At 36.7% G+C, this 18504-nt stretch overlaps 2 protein-coding genes, 1 long non-coding RNA gene and 1 pseudogene across 11 annotated transcripts; 3 read left to right on the forward strand and 1 right to left on the reverse strand.

Moving 5' to 3' along the window:
- Window positions 1–587: 587 nt before the first annotated feature.
- On the forward strand, window positions 588–6026 carry LOC18102435 (uncharacterized). Of its 7 annotated transcripts, none has more exons than XM_024609434.2 (6): window positions 588–783; window positions 865–948; window positions 1025–1131; window positions 3181–3215; window positions 4351–4438; window positions 5712–6026. In XM_024609434.2, exons 2-5 carry the CDS (start codon window positions 946–948, stop codon window positions 4416–4418), a joined length of 213 nt encoding a protein of 70 aa, XP_024465202.1. In that variant the 5' UTR covers window positions 588–783; window positions 865–945; the 3' UTR covers window positions 4419–4438; window positions 5712–6026. The 7 variants fall into 7 exon arrangements, with proteins under 7 accessions (XP_024465202.1, XP_024465204.1, XP_024465203.1 ...); XM_024609436.2 differs by having other exon boundaries at window positions 5728–6026; XM_024609435.2 differs by lacking the exon at window positions 5712–6026 and adding an exon at window positions 4906–5073.
- A 1912-nt stretch (window positions 6027–7938) lies between these two features.
- On the forward strand, window positions 7939–9511 carry LOC112328806 (uncharacterized). Of its 3 annotated transcripts, none has more exons than XR_008060209.1 (2): window positions 7939–8158; window positions 8832–9511. It is a non-coding gene; the product is annotated as an uncharacterized LOC112328806 (long non-coding RNA). The 3 variants fall into 3 exon arrangements; XR_002983995.2 differs by having other exon boundaries at window positions 7945–8207; XR_008060210.1 differs by having other exon boundaries at window positions 7945–8158; window positions 8665–9511.
- A 2749-nt stretch (window positions 9512–12260) lies between these two features.
- Window positions 12261–14752, forward strand: LOC7477032 (uncharacterized protein At3g27210). Its single transcript, XM_002315578.4, has 3 exons — window positions 12261–12892; window positions 13898–13975; window positions 14105–14752. Exons 1-3 carry the CDS (start codon window positions 12685–12687, stop codon window positions 14542–14544), a joined length of 726 nt encoding a protein of 241 aa, XP_002315614.1. The 5' UTR covers window positions 12261–12684; the 3' UTR covers window positions 14545–14752.
- A 32-nt stretch (window positions 14753–14784) lies between these two features.
- Window positions 14785–17925, reverse strand: LOC18102438 (receptor-like protein EIX2; annotated as a pseudogene).
- Window positions 17926–18504: the final 579 nt, after the last annotated feature.

The raw sequence follows: 18504 nt of genomic DNA on the forward strand, positions 1-18504 counted from the left end.
ATAGTAAAAATACAATTCTACCTCCAAGATTAACAAAATTAATATATGTTGTTCAAGGGTTTTTTTGACATTTCACAAATTGTTAAATAGTTAAAATACATCTTTAGCCTTAGAAAAGAAAAAAATAAGCTTTGCATACGAGAGTAGTTTTGTTTTTTCACACTGTTTTTTGTGTAATTTTCTATAATCATGGGGGATATTTTGGTATTTTGGTATTATTTTATTATTTTTAAATTCAAAAAGCTGCATCGAACCCATGTTTACTTGAATCTGACAAACAAGCCAGATTCAAGGCTCTCAGACCTTGCATGACTGTCAGACCTAAGGAGCTTGGGTCTGCCATGATTACTAAATCTAAAATACTTGTGTTTGACATTGATTTCAAACTCAAGGAGCTTGAGTTGGATATGATTGCTAGACTTATATTACTTGAGTTTGACAAAAAAAGAATTGAATGAATGTTTAATTAAATTTAATAACACTATTAAAAATTAAAACAATTACTCTTAATATTTTTTATATTTTTTAAAAAATTATATTGATTCAGTACGAAAGTATATAATATGTGAATGCATGCTAGGCACCGATTTTTTTTTTTAAATATGTTGCTTTACCATTTTTTGAAAACAAAAAAACTCCATTCACTTACTGAACTGATATTTCTGCTGCTGATAGCCCGTTACAACACCTTTTGGCTTTGAATTGAAGCAAGAAAAGCGGTTCCTCGCGGTTTCTTATTAACGACTTTTCTGAAGATCCATAATCTGGAAAATTTGCTGCATGGTAATCCTAACTCAAGTTTCTCTGTCGCAAAGCCCTAATCTAATCTGCCCAAACATTGATGCTCTTCGTTCATTGATTTAGTTTGCTAGGCAGCTGCACTGTAACTTTTAGATTTGAAGGAAGAGAAGCCATCAGCGTCGGTTCAAAAATAAGAAGCAAGACATGGTAACTTAAATCAAAATTTGTTATTGTTAACCTGTTATTTCTGTTTTCTTGACGTGGGTTTTCTTTCTTTTTTCAGTCTGCACTGTTCAATTTCCATTCGTTTCTGACAGTGGTGCTGTTGGGGATTTGTACATGCACATTTGTGAAGATGCACTTTCCAGCAATCCTTGAACAGAGAAATGGGTATGTCCATTTTTTTCACTTTTTTTATTTTATTTTGTGGGTTTATTAAATGTGTAGGGGATGATTGAAGAGTGTATTGCTGATTGCTCGTTAACTCTAAAAATTAGTTGCTTTGTATTGCAACGTTGTCTAGCTATGTATGTAGTTTAGAAAACTTAGATTATGTAAAGTTTGGTTGTGTCGGCTGTTTTTTCCCTCTTTCTTTTCAACATTTTTTAGAAATCTAAGATTATGCATATACTTTTGTTTTGGTTTTTTAATGAAAATTTCTGTTTTTGATAACTAGTTTCAAGTGGGTGGCACTAACCTCCTGAATTCTATCAATTTTCACCATCAAATAGTACTAGGTTTCCATCAGTCGTTTTTTATGCTGTATAAAATAGATGCACATATAACTGAACTTCTCTTAGCTTTGGACACTCTTATCTGCTAAATCTTCTCATTTAGCATGTGATAAGATTTGCAGAAATGTAGTGGCACCAGTCTTTTGTGTAGTTTGAGCATAACCCAAACCAATGATAGCTTAACAAAGATGAACTGAAAGTCCATTGGATCTTCCAAACTCAATAATGTTACTGGATTTACAATTTAACCATCCCCATCTTGAAACTGTTATGCTGTTATATACTCTTGCTCTGCTATTAGGTTTTACATTTTCATAATGGTCTTCTAAGCCCACGGTAATTATTTCAGGCATGTTAGCATCCAGCAAAAACGATAAGGTTTGAAGAGGAATTTTCAATCACCTAAAAGTACACCTCTCGAAAGGCCAATCACTATAGCTTGTAGTTTCTGCACAAAATAAATGTTGAGCCTTGGTGATGCAGATTCTATGAGGGCACTGCCCAAGGGACTTCTAGGGTCTAAGATTCACAGAGACTTTAGATCTATAGCATCAGTTTGAAAGCATAAGGCCTGCTTAGTGCTATTTCTTAAGTCGTGCTATGTTGTCCTCAATGAAACATGTTTAATAGCAGTGCCGAACCTGCTGATTATCTGTTCTTGTGGAGAACATTTTAAATTGAGTCTCTTCGGTAGGGTAAATTTCAGTGAGTGGAACATGAGAATCCCCATCACTTCCTTTCCACCAGTCAATGGGACAAGACAAAATAAGTGGGGTTGTTAACATGTTGGGAATCGTTGGAGATGGCTCTGGCATCTATGCCTCAGCTAACAATTTTATTTTATCCCTGCTCCTGGTGCTGTAAAATTGGTTGGTATCCAATCCAAAACAAGAGGTGAAGTAGGAAAAAACACTTCTTTTTTAAAGCACTGTACATTAATTTGTTCTGTTCAAGTTCATTCATGTAATAACATTGTATGAAAATGGGAGCACTTGATTTATAACACCTGATTCCCTGAGCTTAAAAGTCTACCAATGACCATGATAAAAAAGAAAAAGAAAGTTTTAAATGACAACTTCGACAACCATCACAGATACCATAGCTAATAATATGCTGAACACGACCCTATTTCACACGAAACTAGATGGTTTTGTTATTGTAGAATCTGTTACAAGAGATTAGAGAATTGCTACTGTAAACAAAGCGACAACCAAGAGAGCAGATTTTATGTGCTTCCAATTTTCTGTCATCATCCAATGATCATATCATTTGGAACCTCATAATCAGGCATAGGTCATGGGCATGAATGAATGATTACTCTTGCTTGAAGTTAAAGTAATTTTCATCCTTGCTTAGCCTGGGAAAACTTATGCCCAGTCCCCTCCACATAAAACAGCAGGGAGGGGCCTCCAAAATCTCTGGAATATTACCACCCCTAGAAAAAAAGTATCTTCTTTATCTACATGCTTAACTGAGCGTATTATCCTAGAACTTTGTGAAATCAGTTATCTCTAATCCTCCAGGTCATCATTTGTTCTCGTTTCACCCAAAATACATGTGATTATACAATCGATATATTCTTTTTCTATGTATGGTGCGAGTTAGCATTGTAAAGAGATAATTATATTAACAGGAGTTTTGTTGGTGCGTGGCTAACATGTATCGATGATTATGGAACTAACCAGTGTAATATACTTTTTGACAGATTTCGTGGTTTCTTTTGGAAGGCAGCTAGAATAGGTAGGCTTCCTTACCAAGATTCCTTACCATCAATTAGTGGAATATTTTCTTTTGCTTTCTTTGGGCATAACATCTCTTTATTTTTCTCCATTTTCAATTAGTTAACAGTATGGATTTAATTTTTCAAGAAGCCTTTTATATATATAACAAAGTATATAAAGAGATCAATGTTGTTCTATATTATTCTAACAGAGATGAAGTGTCATATGGAACATTTGCATATTGGACTTTGGATGCAAAAACAAAGTTCCCTAACAACATTTTTTAAAAGGGGAAATGACCCAGCCTGTTCTTATTTAATGGGGTAGGAGAGGAAGAAGGGATAGAGGGAACAAATAAGAAGAAGAGAAAAGAAGAAAAAAATGGGTTTGGTGCTTGTACTTGGCTGGATCACTCGACAGATCACACCTGATGATTTTACTAGAAAAAAAGTCATCATAAAGATAGATTGGAAACTCACTTAATATATAAGGACATAATTGGCTCATTTAGGATATAATGACAGATTAGGCACTTACCCCATTATATAAGGATAGGCTGGGCCATTTCCCTTTTTAAAAATTAACAAAGTGCAAGCAAGATAAAAATAATAATTTTATTATCAATAAATAAAATGAGGGAAATTAATCATGTAGAGGGTTAAATTATCCAGGTATTGGTTCACCTGGTAAAAGTTGGGTGCGAATAGGGATAGGACTCATAGTAAGGAGATAGAGATACAGGCAGTTGTAATTTGATGATGCTGGTAGGGGGATGAAGGAGTATTGGAGTTAAAAAGAATGGAAGGGAATCTTGATAATTGGATCTCTTAGCAGTTGGTGTTAATCAAAGTGGGTTTCTGGCACGGGTACTAAAACTTTTCAAGTTCACAGCATTGGGATTTGGATTAGGATTAAAAATCAAGTTTAAATGTTTTAACTTTTAAGTTAGTTACTGTCAAGTTGTACATTTAATTGTTAAAACTGTGGAGCAATATTACAAAAAATCCTTATTTAGTCGGTGTTGCTGTGAAACTAATGATCATGCAAACCATGAAGAAGAAAATTAGAACGGCAAATAAATCGTTATAGGTCTTTGGCAATTCAGTGATCAACTATCTGACATTCTGGTGCTTTCTTCGGTGATGCTGAAATAGGTGAACGTTTGAGCCCCTGGGTTGCTGTAGGATGCTTCACGATGGGCGTGTCGATAATCTTTTTCTGAGATAGAAATTTGTTGCCTCTGTATGTGGAAGTAAGCTCCATCTTTCTTTCTTGTGGGTAAAATGTCACCCATGTGATGAAATTGTTTATGTGATGAAATTGAATTGATAAAAACTGTTTGGCATCATTTTATAAACTTGTTTTCATGGCATTTTTTTTGGTAAATGTCTATTGATGGTACATTCTCTTTGATAACTGATTGATCGCCAGATTCTGAAGCACTTTCTGCTAAAATTAGTTATAGAAAATCATCGATGTATGCCATATCACCTTGGGCTCTTTCTTTTATTTTGTTGAAATTATGTCATGCCTTGAGCAGTGGGAGGGGATTTTAGAAAGTGATTTCACCTGAAAATTTTAACTTCTAGTGCTGTTAGTTATGTGATAACTTGTGTATGTTACCCAAAAGTAGTCTGAGACTTGCTCTCACTCACTGAACCATGTTGATGTGTGGACTTTTTCTTTCTTTCTTTCCCTTTTTTTTCCAGACTTCTTTCATCTATACATCAATGATCGAGAGAGGCTGCTGCTAATGAATAGAGGAACCCTGTTTTCTGCACGTTTTGAGAAATTAGAGATTCTGTATTGATGTTTGTAATTTGTTACATACATAATATATATATTTTATGCAAACAGTATAGTTTTGAAGAAGACAAGGCTAGAATACTGGATTTAAACTGAAATTAGGGCCGTAGGGGGCTTAAAGCTGACAGGCATACAAGCTATGATATAAACCTGGATCTTATGCTTGAATTTCCTCAGTACTAGAACCTTCCCTTCACCCCAATGAGTTACTGATATGATCATCCTCTTTATGGGTTTCTTCTCAGTTTCCTTGTTTGTGGCACCGATCATCTCTTCATTGGTTGTCTCATCTTCTGCTCCGTGATAAAGAGGATAGCTTCTCAAAAATGCCCTTCTGTTGATGTAATCTTCATCACGGAAGCTCCTTGTCCTCATCCCCGTCCCATTTTCCTCCATATCTTTGCAATCCATGCTTATGATGTTACTGATTGCAAAGCTGGCTTTTATAGGATTGCATTGAGAAATAATGAGAGTAGGGTGGCTGGGGGAGAGGGAGAGAATTGTCAACAGAGGACAGGATGATTCTGGGAGTAGAGACATAGGAGTACGATTAATTAATTCAATCAGTGAAAATGATTTTGGGGTGTTGTATTTGGCTTTTAATATAGTCCAGATGAATAGTCTCTCTTCAAATATATTTTATCATTAATATTGCTCTTTGGTTATGATATTTTGTTTCGGTGTCCTCGCTGAATTTCTTGATTGATAGGTTTTCCTCGTGCAAGGTGTTGATGACATCCTTGGACCTGCCTGTATGCTGCTTAACCGAGCTTGTCACCATGCACAGCAGTATGCTATAGCAACAACTCTATCATTATTTCTTTATTTTTTCTGCCATGGATCATATCAGTTGAATATGCTCCTCATTTTCTTTATTTTTTTTTTGTCTGCAATGGATTTTATCTTGTTTTAATCCAAGAAATATGGCGTGGAAATTGAACAGAGTAGAAGGTTTGAGGTGACAATTTGGAAAGTATTAAGTATTTTCACAATTTAAATATTTGCGGTGAAATTTTTTGCTGCATCGCAGAAGGTCATCCGTAAACTCATTTAGATTACTCAACACGTAATTAGCACGCACACGGCCACAAGACAACCAAACCCTATCATGGTTAGGAAAGTGTAGATTGTCTCTGTTGGTGTATATTGCTATCAAAACTTCTGCAAAACATATAGACAATCATATCTGCCATATTCAGTACTATTCTTTATATCATTTCATCCTTTATTTATTGTTTCCTGAAAGCTATGGTGCCTGTAGAAGACAGAATAGATAGTTTGCCGTTAGGGGGATCTACATCCATATGAACTTTCATTTTCAAGTTACTGCACAGGAATACTGATATCCCCGTGAAGGCACGTCAAAAGCAAAGACAGTGCCAAAAGGACAGAAGAGGTGAAATTGTTGATGAAACGATGTTGATTTGGTCAAGGTTTAGCAATGAAACATGAAAAGGACTTTTATTATTCTGATAACTTAGTTTAGAGAAATGCTTGTGGCATCTTATTGCTATCATAGCATCTCCTTGTTCTGGTCGTGGACTCTGGGAGCATTTAGAAATGTTGGCCAACTTGTTTTTTAAAAAAATTCAATTTTTTTTTTGCAAAAAATTTATTTATTTTTATATGTTTTGATGCGCTGATTTTGAAAATAATTTTTTAAAAATAAAAAAAATATTATTTTGATGTATTTTGATAAAAAAAACATTTTAAAAAATAACCGCAACTATGTTTCCAAATAGGCCTACTGTGTTCTCAGTCTGGTCGAAGTTTCTTGGATTATCTTAGCATCACAGGGGAACTGAACCAGAAATTTGCTGTAGGGAAAATAGGAATTTTGTTATTTTGTTTTACACGTTCTTTAAATATTTATATAAGTTTTTTGATTTATATTTATTTTTTATGCTAAAAAACACACAAGTCAAGCCTATATATCCAAAAATTTTATTGAAAGAAAAAATATACAAAAGTAACTAGTAGGAGTACTGAATTGGGGGGTGAAGATTCTGTTTATTTTTTCTTTAGAATAAAAAAAAGTATTTCATAAGGCACAGATACATTATTATTTTTACATTATAATTATAAAAAGGTAACAAATATGAGAGTTAAATCTAGCTATTTAAAAAGGTCTTGACAACTCCATCAGTGAAAATTAGAGAAAACAACTACTATTGCTTAATTATATATAGTTTTTATACGAACCTAGACTTTATTTAGAGCAGCTCACACCCTTCCATAGTAATTTTACATGCTTAGTGTTTACTTTAATCATATATCAGTAACTTATTTTTCAATCCACCTTTAAACTAGTTTGTTTCCAAGGATTTGCTCCATATTGATTTTGACCAAAGATATTTAAAAAATTAGGAAATACAAGCATTCGTAAGTCATAATATAATAAATATTAATAATTAGGAAATACAATATTAATAAATATTGATTTTGACCAAAGATATTTAAAAAATTAGGAAATACAAGCATTCGTAAGTCATAATATAATAAATATTAATAAACCACCCTATCATTTAATTAATAATAATAATAATATATTGTTATTATTATTATTATTTATTAACATGGGTATCCGGGTCAGCTTGCGTGTACATCGACTAATCCCACGGGCCTTTAGGTTAACTACCATGTAAGCCTTCAGTGACCCTGAGGTTTGTGAGACTCAAACTGGTGACCTCTAGGGAGCAAATTTAGAATTTGATCAGTTAAGCTATATCCATCAGAATTTTTTTTTTATTATTATTAGTAATAGTAGTAGTGGTAGTATTAGTATATAGAAGCACTATTTTAATTTAAGCAGATCTAATGGACCGGTTGTTTGACATAAAAGTCCAAAACCAAAGCCTAAAGCGTGGGCTAGGCCCAGAATAATCCCAGGGACTTGAAAAAAGAGGCCCAAATAAAGAAAAACCTATCAATTTATTAATTAATACTAAAAACCCTAAATCGGCAGGCGGGCAATTTTGATCGACGGGGACGCCAGAGGCTTCCAGAGAGGGAGGCTTCGTCTCCGCTTTTGACTGTTCGATGGTATACCTCCGCCAGAAAGAGGATCCTTTGAATTCCGTCATCGCCGCGGCGGCCACGGGAGGCTTTCTCTCCATGCGGAAAGACTCGGCGCCTCCGCTCGCTCAGCTGTATTTCGTGCGTTCTTTTGGCTCTAATAAAAGAAGCTGGGATTATGCGTAATAAGGTTATGAGTGATCATCAGAGTATGCCTATGATGATTGACGAAGACCCACAGGCGCGCGCGCGCGCGCACACACACACACATATATTGCATCAATATAATGCATTAGCAATTTTTATTTTTTAAAAAATTTTAATTGTTAATCAGGGTTTTTTTGATTTTATGAGATAGCATCTTGCAGATGGGGGCAAAAAGTCTTTCTTTTTTATTATCTCATTTCTCTGTTTTTTTTTGTTTGTACCATTGATTTGCTTATGCAATTTGGATGCATGTTTCTATGTGAGCTTGAATGAGTGCTTTCTTTAGTAGCTTTCCGTCTGGTTTGTGCATTGCCATGCATATTAGGGCTTTAATATGACAATGAGAATGTGTTTGTGGTTTAAAAGTTAATTATCTTTTTTATAGTTTAGGCTTGATTTCATTTCTTGTAAACCAGTGGATTTTGTGTTTTCTATACTAGGTTTGGTGCTGCCATTTTCTTCATTGAATGAGTGCTAGATTAGCAAAGAGAAGTATGATAATTTGCCCCAAGGATTAGCGTCTGCTTTAGGATATTAAAAATCGTGGTTTCTGTTACACCAACTTGTGCCTAAGTGTCTGAAATTTAGCTCGTGGAATGTTTTGCAGCGTTTTAATCTAGCAAGATGATGGTATGGATCAAAAATCAAGTTTTTGCAAAACTAAGCACCGGACTTCCACTATTGGGTGCCTCTCTGACAAGTGCTCAATTGGCTAATTGCCAAGAGGAGGCAGAAAAGGACGGAATTTCCTCTGAATTAGGGCCCCATGGCCTCAAAGCTGATCTGGAGCTTATGCTTTCCGCAGCAACAGAACCTTTCCTTCACTTCAGTTTATCCTCTTCACGGGTTTATTCTCAGTGTTCTTGTTAGTGGCGCTGACCATCTCTTCAGTGATTGTCTTGTCTGCTGCTCCACAATGAAGAGGATAGCTCCTCAAGAATACCCTTCTGTTATTGTAGTCTTCATGGTGGACACTCCTCATCTTCAACCCATGTTCTACTATTTCTTTGCAATCCATACTTTCAGAAGCACTAGTGATTTCTGCACAATGGTGGCTTTTATGGGATTGTGGAGGAGAAAGTTGGGATAGTGTGGTTGGGGGAGAGGGAGAGAGATATCAGTAGAGGACAAGATGATCCTCGGAGACTCGGAGTAGAGACTAAAGAGTAAGAATAATTTGTTCTGTTGTTGAAAATGATGAATATGAATTATTGTATTTGGCATTTTATATGGTTCATCTGAATAGACTCTTCAATTACATTTTCAGCATTGATAGTTGTTTGTAAATGCTCTATGGCTCTGGTATTTTGGTATGGTCTCCACTCTAAATTTCTTGATTAGTAGATTTTACTTGCACAAGGTGCTGATGACATCCTAGGACCTGCATGTTGCTTCACTGTGCACAGCAGTACGCCATAGCAACAACTCCCAAATTATTTCTTTAGTTTGTCTGTGATGGAAGTTTCTGCTGAGTAATGCTCCCTTTTTCTCCCCACAAAAGCCAAGAGAGTGATTTTTGAATCTAAGAAATATAGGGCGACTAAGTGGCTGGTTTTAGGTGACAATTTGCGAAGTGCTATGTATTCTATAATTTAAATGATCGTCCCAATTACCATATTCTAAATGAAATTTTGGGTTATTTAGGTTCATACAGAACCTTATTTAAAATCAGGGAAGTTGCTTTTCTACACATTAGAAGCCTCTTTCCACAAGTGACAAGCTCTCCTATCATGGTAGCGAAGGTGTAGAAGTGTGTTGGTATCCGTTATTGAATGGTAGGAATTATTAAACTTAGAAAAGCTTCTTCTCTTTTCAGAATTTTTTACTGTGATGGTACTTCGTTTTCTTAGGCTGCGCCTTGAAAGCACAGATATCTATAGAAGACAACACTGAAACAGAGAGTTTGGTGACACAAGAATCCAGATCCAAACAAACTTTTCATTTCGAAGTTTATGCATAGGAACCCAGTTGTCGGCTAATCAGTAAAACAACAAATTCATTGTTTTGAATCTTTTGATAGCTTAGTTTGGAGCATTACTTGTAAGTTTAAGGATCATAATTCCTAGTTGACTATACATGCAGTTATCATTACTTTTTTGTTCATGTTGTTGGATCTGTAAACTCAATCCAAATGGAGCTTTGCTAGAGTGGCCCAACAGGGTTCATGATGTTTCTAAAGAGAGAAGCCAAATATGAAATTAGCTGCGAGTATAGGAGTTTGACTAACTTAGATTTGGAATTTTCCGACTGGCATAACACTAACTCCACATGATGGAACTGCATAAGATCTCTGTTAGCATGCAAATGTTGTATCATGTCTGAAAACTTCCACTAATTGGAACAAATTGTTGATCTAGCAGTTAACTCAAAATATGTTAACATGCCACATGCTCCAGGCACCAACCCTCCTTTCCAAAGCGACCCAAAAGAAGAAATGGAAAGAGAAGTGGACGATATTGGGACCAAAATTGGCTGATAACAGAAGAGGGATAGCAAACGTCAATTTCATCTCATAAGTTGAAGTTATCTTTTCCACCAGAAAGAAATGACATAATTACTTTCTTGCGTGTTTTTAAATTTCCTGTCCTTCTGTGACATCATCCAGGATTAAATTTGCAGACCAGGTGAAGTTAAGATAAATCTACCTCAATAATGAAGCACCCATATGTTATTAATTCATCCTTCCTTTGTCATGAAAGATACGGTTGCATCGCATCGCATCAGTGCTCATCTCTTGAACAGTTAAGATGTGCCATCACCGCTACAGACATTATTAGGTATGTATTTAGAACTAGTACCCAGCGAGGTAATAAAAGCTCCCACCAATCATCTAATATGTGATGGAGTAATCAAAACTTAAGATTAAAGAGTTTGTTTTTTTTATAATTTCAGGTTCGAGTCCTGGTTACTAATATAATGGCCACTAGAGGCTTATATAATTGTTAGGGCTGAGCATTTCCGGTTCGGTCCGGTTTTGAACCAAAATAAATAACCAAACCGATTTTTTTTTTTAATTTTTTGAACCGAACCGAACCGAAAACCGGTTCAAACCGATTAATTTCGGTTCGGTTTTTTTCCCTTCCAAACCGGTTCAAACCCAATGGTCCTCTCTACTTCTCCTGCAGCCTCGTATAGCAGATCCCAAGTTACTGGAGTTGAAGACCCATTCGGGCTTCCACGGCTAGACCCTTGTCTACAACCTCACCTGCGTCCAACTACACATAGCGTTGATTGAGGCGATCCAAACAAAACTCAACCTTGCAAATCAGGCAAAAAACCCAAGAGCCGAACATTAGCCCCAAAAAACATAATCACAAAAACCAGCTGGTTGTTCTACTTTAAAAAGAAACATAAAAGAAGCAATACCTTAATTTTTTTGGTGCCAGTAATCTTCTTCATCGCTCTCTGTCTCAGTAGAGCCAACCACAGACTCGACAAGAGAACTAAGATCTGAAGAAAACCTAAAGGAACCAAATCCATAAGGAAGGGGAGGAAAATCAAAGCAAAGCAGAGAGTAAAGGGAGGGGAGAAAGTGAGAGTAAAGTAAGATGCAGAGAAGAGAAGGGGGGGGCAAGGGAGGGGAGAAAGTGAGAGTAAAGGGAGAGATGCAGAGAAGGGGAGAGGGGGGGTGACGACTGAATGTTAGTCTAGGGTTAGAAATTAGAAAAGATTGTATTTATACTTGTTTTTTTTTTTTAAGTGGTGGCTGGTTGAACCGGTTCGGTTCAATCGGTTTCAGGCTTTAGAAATCGAAATCGAACCGAACCGGAATTTTTTTGTGATTTTTTAATCGGTTAATTCAGTTTTTTTTTTCGATTCGGTTTTTTTGGTTATTTTTTTTCCGGTTTTCTCGGTTTAATCGGTTTATCGATTTTTTTGCTCACCCCTAATAATTGTTAACTTCAAGACCTATAAAATTAATTGAGGTATGCGCAAACTGACTCGAATATCTATATTAATCAAAACAATAAAATAAAAGCTAGTAAGAAAATGATTCTTTGGATGGAGCCTTGTAACAGGGAAATTGTGGGGGTGATCTTGGGATTTCTGAATGCCTTGTTCATTTATTTTAAGTTCAGCTAGCTAATGGTTTTCATTTTCAAATCCACTTGATTTGAAGTCAATAAACATCCAATGATAGAACACCAAAAAAGATCAGTAGTAGCAAAAGGGTCTATTCATTTCAAAGTAAAAATCATGGGAACCACCCAAAAAGCAGCTTTTCTCCCCTTGTCTTGCAGCTGCCACTAACTATTAGTAGTAGTGGTACAAAGGAAAACAAGAACAGGAAACTTCAAGAAAGGGGAGGGGGTCCCTCTGCAAATGCCATTACTTCGCTTTCAAGACCAATCAACTTCTTTCCCAGATTTTAGTTGGAGAGAGACCAACCTTTCCCCCAAACAACATTAAGTCGAAGTAATGCTTGTTCAGTAACGGATTGATAGAGTATAGTTGCAGACATGGGCAATTGTGCTTCAGTTCGTAAGAAAGCCGGCCCTGCTATGAAATTCAGTTGCCCCATTGATTCTCGAGGAAACTGTATCCATATTGAATCACCAGTGAAGGGCAGCAGCAAAGTATACGGTGATCACTCCATGACTGAAAAACTCAATTCCAAGCCCCAGTCCTTGTCTCCAAAGCCTTGTCAAGCCAGTTTTCATGACATGGGTACGATTCTAACTTTATTTTATCATGTAAAATGTCCATCTTTTGTGGGCCATTATCACCTCCTGTCCTTTATTTATCCTTTTTTCTAATTTGCTTTCCAGTTGAAAGGTTTGTGGATGTGAAATGTTGAATAGATGTTGATCCTGTAAATGTTGAAATGGAATGCAAACGATGTCCCTCGTTAGGCTGCAACCTAAATTTCGATGAATGTAGCTGGCTGCATCTTGGTTATTGGATGAAATACTTATCTGCCATGAAATTCGTTGATCTACCTCTGATCATCTATCTGATGATGAAAATGAAAAGGGACGTTTCAGCTGCAAATAACAAGTTCTTCCTATATAAGAAATGTATATGAATTGCCCTCATGATAATGGTTGGGTTCTGGAGTTTGCTCGTGCTTAATTCTAAGTAGGTCTTCCAATAATACTTCAGTTGCCTTGTCTATCCTAGCTATTAGGTTAAGTTCTATGTGAGTATTCCATTTAACAGTCTGAGTAGACGCCAGGCAGTCTTTTTGAAATCTCCATGATGTCTGCAAAGCATTCAACAAACTGCAGTTTTGGTTTATGAATTAATCTTAAGAAGCATGAAATATATGATAACTTAATCGGATAAAACTCCATATGATTCTGGAACTTCATGCTTGTAGATAGTCGTTTAAGGCCATGGCATCCTAAGGACATTGTCCTTAACAAACCTCTGGTTAATATGAACATCCTGAGGATCTTCCATTAATCTACGCCCTATTTTTGTCTTGAACATGAAACACTGATCATCCATATTCGACTAGCATATAAAATTGAAAATTGTGCATGTTTACTCATCAAGATGTAATCTGGCATCATTGAAGATCATTTTACTTAAGGTCCTCAAGTGATGTGCTAACTCCTGCAGTTTTCGTATCGAGTTTTAGACTGCGTCTGAATTTATGTCGCTGTTCCTCTTGATCTGCTCTCTAAACCCGTTGAGCATTTGTCTTAAGTATGCCTCTTACTTGTTCAGGTAACCAAGAGGATATGTTTTTTGATTCTCATCCCTGGATAGAGTCTGATTGTGAAGATTACCTCAGTGTCGATGGTGGTGAGTTTTCCTTAAATTTCTTTCCGTGGCTTAATTTCTTCCAAGAAACTCCTACTTTTAACATAAATCATTGTTGAGATTTCTATGCGTACATCTTTGGTTTTCAATTAGGTTAACTCATTTATTCAGATTTTACTCCCTCACGTGGCACTACTCCTATTCACCAAGGCAGCTATATAGAAACCCCTCCACGTGAAGAATCTCTCTGTATTATCACTTCAGCCAGGTCAATAGCTGAACCTTCTCCAGCTGATATGAAGAAGCAACTAATCGAGCTCTTTCGAGAGAACATCAGTAGCGATCTGGCTAATAACAACCAAAGTTTCCAAGACAAAGTCAATGGCAAGCCTATAGCTGCTTACCTCTCTCCGAAATATACAAGTAGAAGTCCATATCAGTCTGCAGAAAGCTCTGTCCGCAGCAGTGAAACAACTCCACACAGAGATTCCAAATCTGGGAAAGAGAAACCAACTCATTCTGCACACTGCTGCCTTCCAAATGTTGTGCGGAGCCTGAGCTTCACTGAGAGGAAGAGGAGGCTGAGCCATGCCTATGGTGGTGGACAGTAATAAGCTTTTCCCCAGTCAACTTTTTTCTGTTCTTGAAAGCAGAACTGTATGGGCACACTGCAAGGAATGGAAACTAGAATACTTTCTCAACTATACTTGTCTTTATTCTGAAGAAAGCAATTTGCGAACTGGGTTTTATATATTAATATATTGTGCAAGAGCTTGTTGAGCTTTTCCAAAATCAAGAAAAACGAAAATGATTCCTTTCGTTTGCCTGTGCTTGTATTGTTATATGACCTTGATCCATAGACTAAGAAAATAGCTAATGTTCAATAATATAGTTTCGTCTGCAGGTATTTGAACAGAAAAAGAATGACAAATGTAAGATTTTTGTTTATCAGATGACACCGAGAGATAGCTAGACATGGCGCAACTAGTGAAAACAAAATGTGAAGAAATCTCCTCTCCAGGTCTTATGGAAAACCGGAGTAGACATGAAGAGATCTTCCATCAGAGACTCTTGGATTTTGTTTCCTCCATGGTTCCTCATGTTTAGCCAATGAACTGCATTGACTGCGTTGCCACAATAACCATGAATGTTAGAACATAAAATGCAAAGTGAAAATTTTAGAAAAGAAAAGCGAAATAAAAATGGCATATGTTACCCGTGTACTTGTTAGCAGGAGCTCATCATCTCGTGCTCTATCTTCTTAAACGAGCTACACACACAGCAATAGCCACAAAGATTTTGTCTTTCGTTTCGTCCACGAACTGGAAATAAGCACGTTTCCATGACTTCTTCATTATCAATGTCCCACAAACAACCCAAAACCCTAGGGAAAATCCTGCTGCCATGCCTATGTAAAACCACAGCATTTCACCATCATCTCCATCCTCGACCTCATCATCCTTGAATTCTGGAACTGAACAGTTGGTTGGTAATGGAGACCCGCGAAGCTGAGAGTTACCTTCGTATATATATGGATCATCGAAGGTTTGGAATTGGTTGGTTGATGGAATTAGTCCTCATAAGTTAGTGTATGACAAATTCAAGTGATTCAAGAAAGTCATGGAAGACATGCTTGGAGGAATCGGACCTGAAAGATGGTTATTTGAGAGATCAAGAGTTTCTAACCGTTGTAGGCTTCCAATCTTGTCAGGAATCTTTCCAGTCAATTGATTCCAAGACAAATTCAAGGTACCCAGGTATGTGAGATTAATTATCTCTTCTGGGATTTCTCCCTTTAAGTTATTGCTTGACAGGTCTAAGACATTTACAATGCCAAGTGTGAGGTTGTACTCAAGTTGTCTTCCCTTCACGATCAAATCCATACTCTGACGATAGGAAACAGTGAAGTCTGGAGGATCCTGCTCATAAAAAGATGGAGCTTGCAAGCCACTTAAATTACCAAGACACGTTGGAATGAAACTGGATAAATGATTTTGAGCTAGATCTAAGATATGGAGATGAGGGAGGCGACATAGTTGCCCAGGAATGTTTCCACTGAACATGCTGCCTCTGAGTGCTAACGCTGACAGTATAGATAGATTATCCCCAACCCACTCTGTTATACTTCCAGACAACCTGTTTTCCCCAACATCTAAAAGGATCAAACCTGTGCAGTTTTGTAAGGACGGGGAGAGTTCTCCAGAATAGTTGTTGCCTAGCAATTTCAAAACTTGAAGGTAGGGTGAAAAACAAATTGAATCAGGAATGTCCCCAAACAGATTGTTTCTGGACAGGTCAAGGTGACTCAAACTCATTTCCTCCCAAGGAATATTGATATTTCCAGACAAAAGATTATTTGAAAGAACAAGTGTTCCCAAATTCTTTAGGCTGGTTATGAATGGGGGAATGTTTCCGTTAAGTGAGTTACCAGAAAGGTTTAGGCCCGTTAACGATGACATTTCTTGACAGAAATTCAGAGAGATGGGACCTGACAACAAATTACTCTTTTGATAACTGTCCAATGCTATCAGGGATCGTCCCGCTTATTGCATTGGAACTCAAATCCAATGTCTCTAAATCATTCAAGCTTCCAATAGATGATGGAATTGAACCGGAAAAGGAGTTGCTCTGAAGATATAGAGATCTCAAATGCTTGAAATGTCCAATTGAGTCAGGTATCTGTCCACTCAATTTATTACCTACCAGTTGTAATGCCTCCAAACTAGCATTACCACATCCAGACAGACCCGCAACAAGATCAACTATCTCACCACTAATATCATTATTTGACAGATATAAAGGCTGCAGTTTGCAAAGTTTTCTCCAGGAGATATGGTCTATGGGGCCTTTCATTCTAGAAATACTAAGGTCGAGGACCTCGAGAGTACTAATATTGGACAACCAGCGAGGCAAAAAATTGCTGAAATTATTATATCCAAGGCGAAAAATGCGAAGAGCAGTTAAATTCGTTGTTGGAAGAGAATCAGGAAAGTTTCTTCTTAGATCTCGACAGATGCAATTGCGACAGAGAAGGAAGCATATTAGCAAATTGCCCAAGTATCTGATGCCAAACTAAGGTTAACGTATCCTAGATTCAGGTACTCCAAATGAGAGAGTCTAGTGATCAAATTCAGATCAGAAACAAATGTATTAATAGGGATCAGTACTATCAATAACAGATGATTGGTAGGAATCAGAATACAGATTTAGATAACGGAGGTTTGACAGATTTCCAAGATGAGGGGGAACTAGTCCAGAAAACGATGCACCAGAGAGATCAAGATAACTCAACTCACTGAGTGAACCAATGTATTCTGGGATTGTTTTTCCTTGGAAATCGTTCCAACTTAAATCCAGGTGATTTAAGTACTTGAGCTCAAGCAAAGAAAGGCTTATCTTACCGCTTAAGCATGAAAACTTAAAACCCGCTAACTCTGTTGAATCACCAGGATCAATAAAGGTAGAATTGTATGGATTTTGAAGATGAAGCTTAATGACATGTCCTGTCTGCTCGCTGCAGCCTAGCCCGGACCATCACAGCAATCTTTGCCAACCCAAGATGAAGCTCATTGACATGTCCTGTCTTTAAGACCTTGTTTGAACCTAAGAAGTGCTTTCCTCTCAAGCTCAACGCATCCGGCAGCGTTGGAAATGCTGGAATTGGGACTCGGTTTAGTAGCTTCGAGGGAAACAAACTTTGAAAACAAGGAAAGGAAAATCAGAAATGAAAGCTGGAAGCAGGTTCTCTCTTTCGCCATAAACGTTCTGACAAAGACCTCTCAATGCAAGTGTTTTTATAGATTATGACGACGAGGAAGGTGGCGTCTGGTATGCACATAGATGAGTTAAGCTGTCAGCATTTACGCACTCCATAAGTCAACAACGAAGTGAAGATGACTATTACAAGTGTATGACCGTTGAAAAACAGTACATCAGTCGAGTAATGGCAATGATACTATTATTTATACGTAGAAAAATCAAGAAAATCATTATAATCCGTCAGATCTGGCCTTTCTAATCATATAAAAGGGGGGCTTGAACTGTGCTTTATAATTGGAATAATTGTACTTTTTTTTATTAAAAAAAACTCACCAGATCATATTCTGCTAACATAAAAAAAATATGAAAATTGTATACTAATTGTTCCAAATTTATTGATTTAGGATATATATTCACATATATACACACACTTGATTGTTTCAATTATATTAAGCTATATAACCATCTAATAGGTGGCCCAGTAAAAAAAACTTGGGACTAAGAGATTTGCTTCCCATGTGATCTTATGTTCGAGCCTTGTGGTTGCTAATATGATGGTCACTGGAGGCTTCCATGGTTGTTAATTTCAGGGCCCGTGGGATTAGTCGAGGTGCGTACAAGCTGATCCGGACACCCACGTTAATAAATAAAAAAATTATATTAAGCCATACTAATTGTTCCAAATTATAAATACAATTAAATTAATGCACATACTAATTGTTCCAAACAATCAAGTGTGTGCATATATATATATATATATATATTTCTAATTTTATGTAAATAAATAAAATTTTATACACAAAATTTCATGG

Source organism: Populus trichocarpa, chromosome 10, assembly GCF_000002775.5.
Source record: "Populus trichocarpa isolate Nisqually-1 chromosome 10, P.trichocarpa_v4.1, whole genome shotgun sequence".
Classification (NCBI taxonomy): Eukaryota; Viridiplantae; Streptophyta; class Magnoliopsida; order Malpighiales; family Salicaceae; genus Populus; species Populus trichocarpa.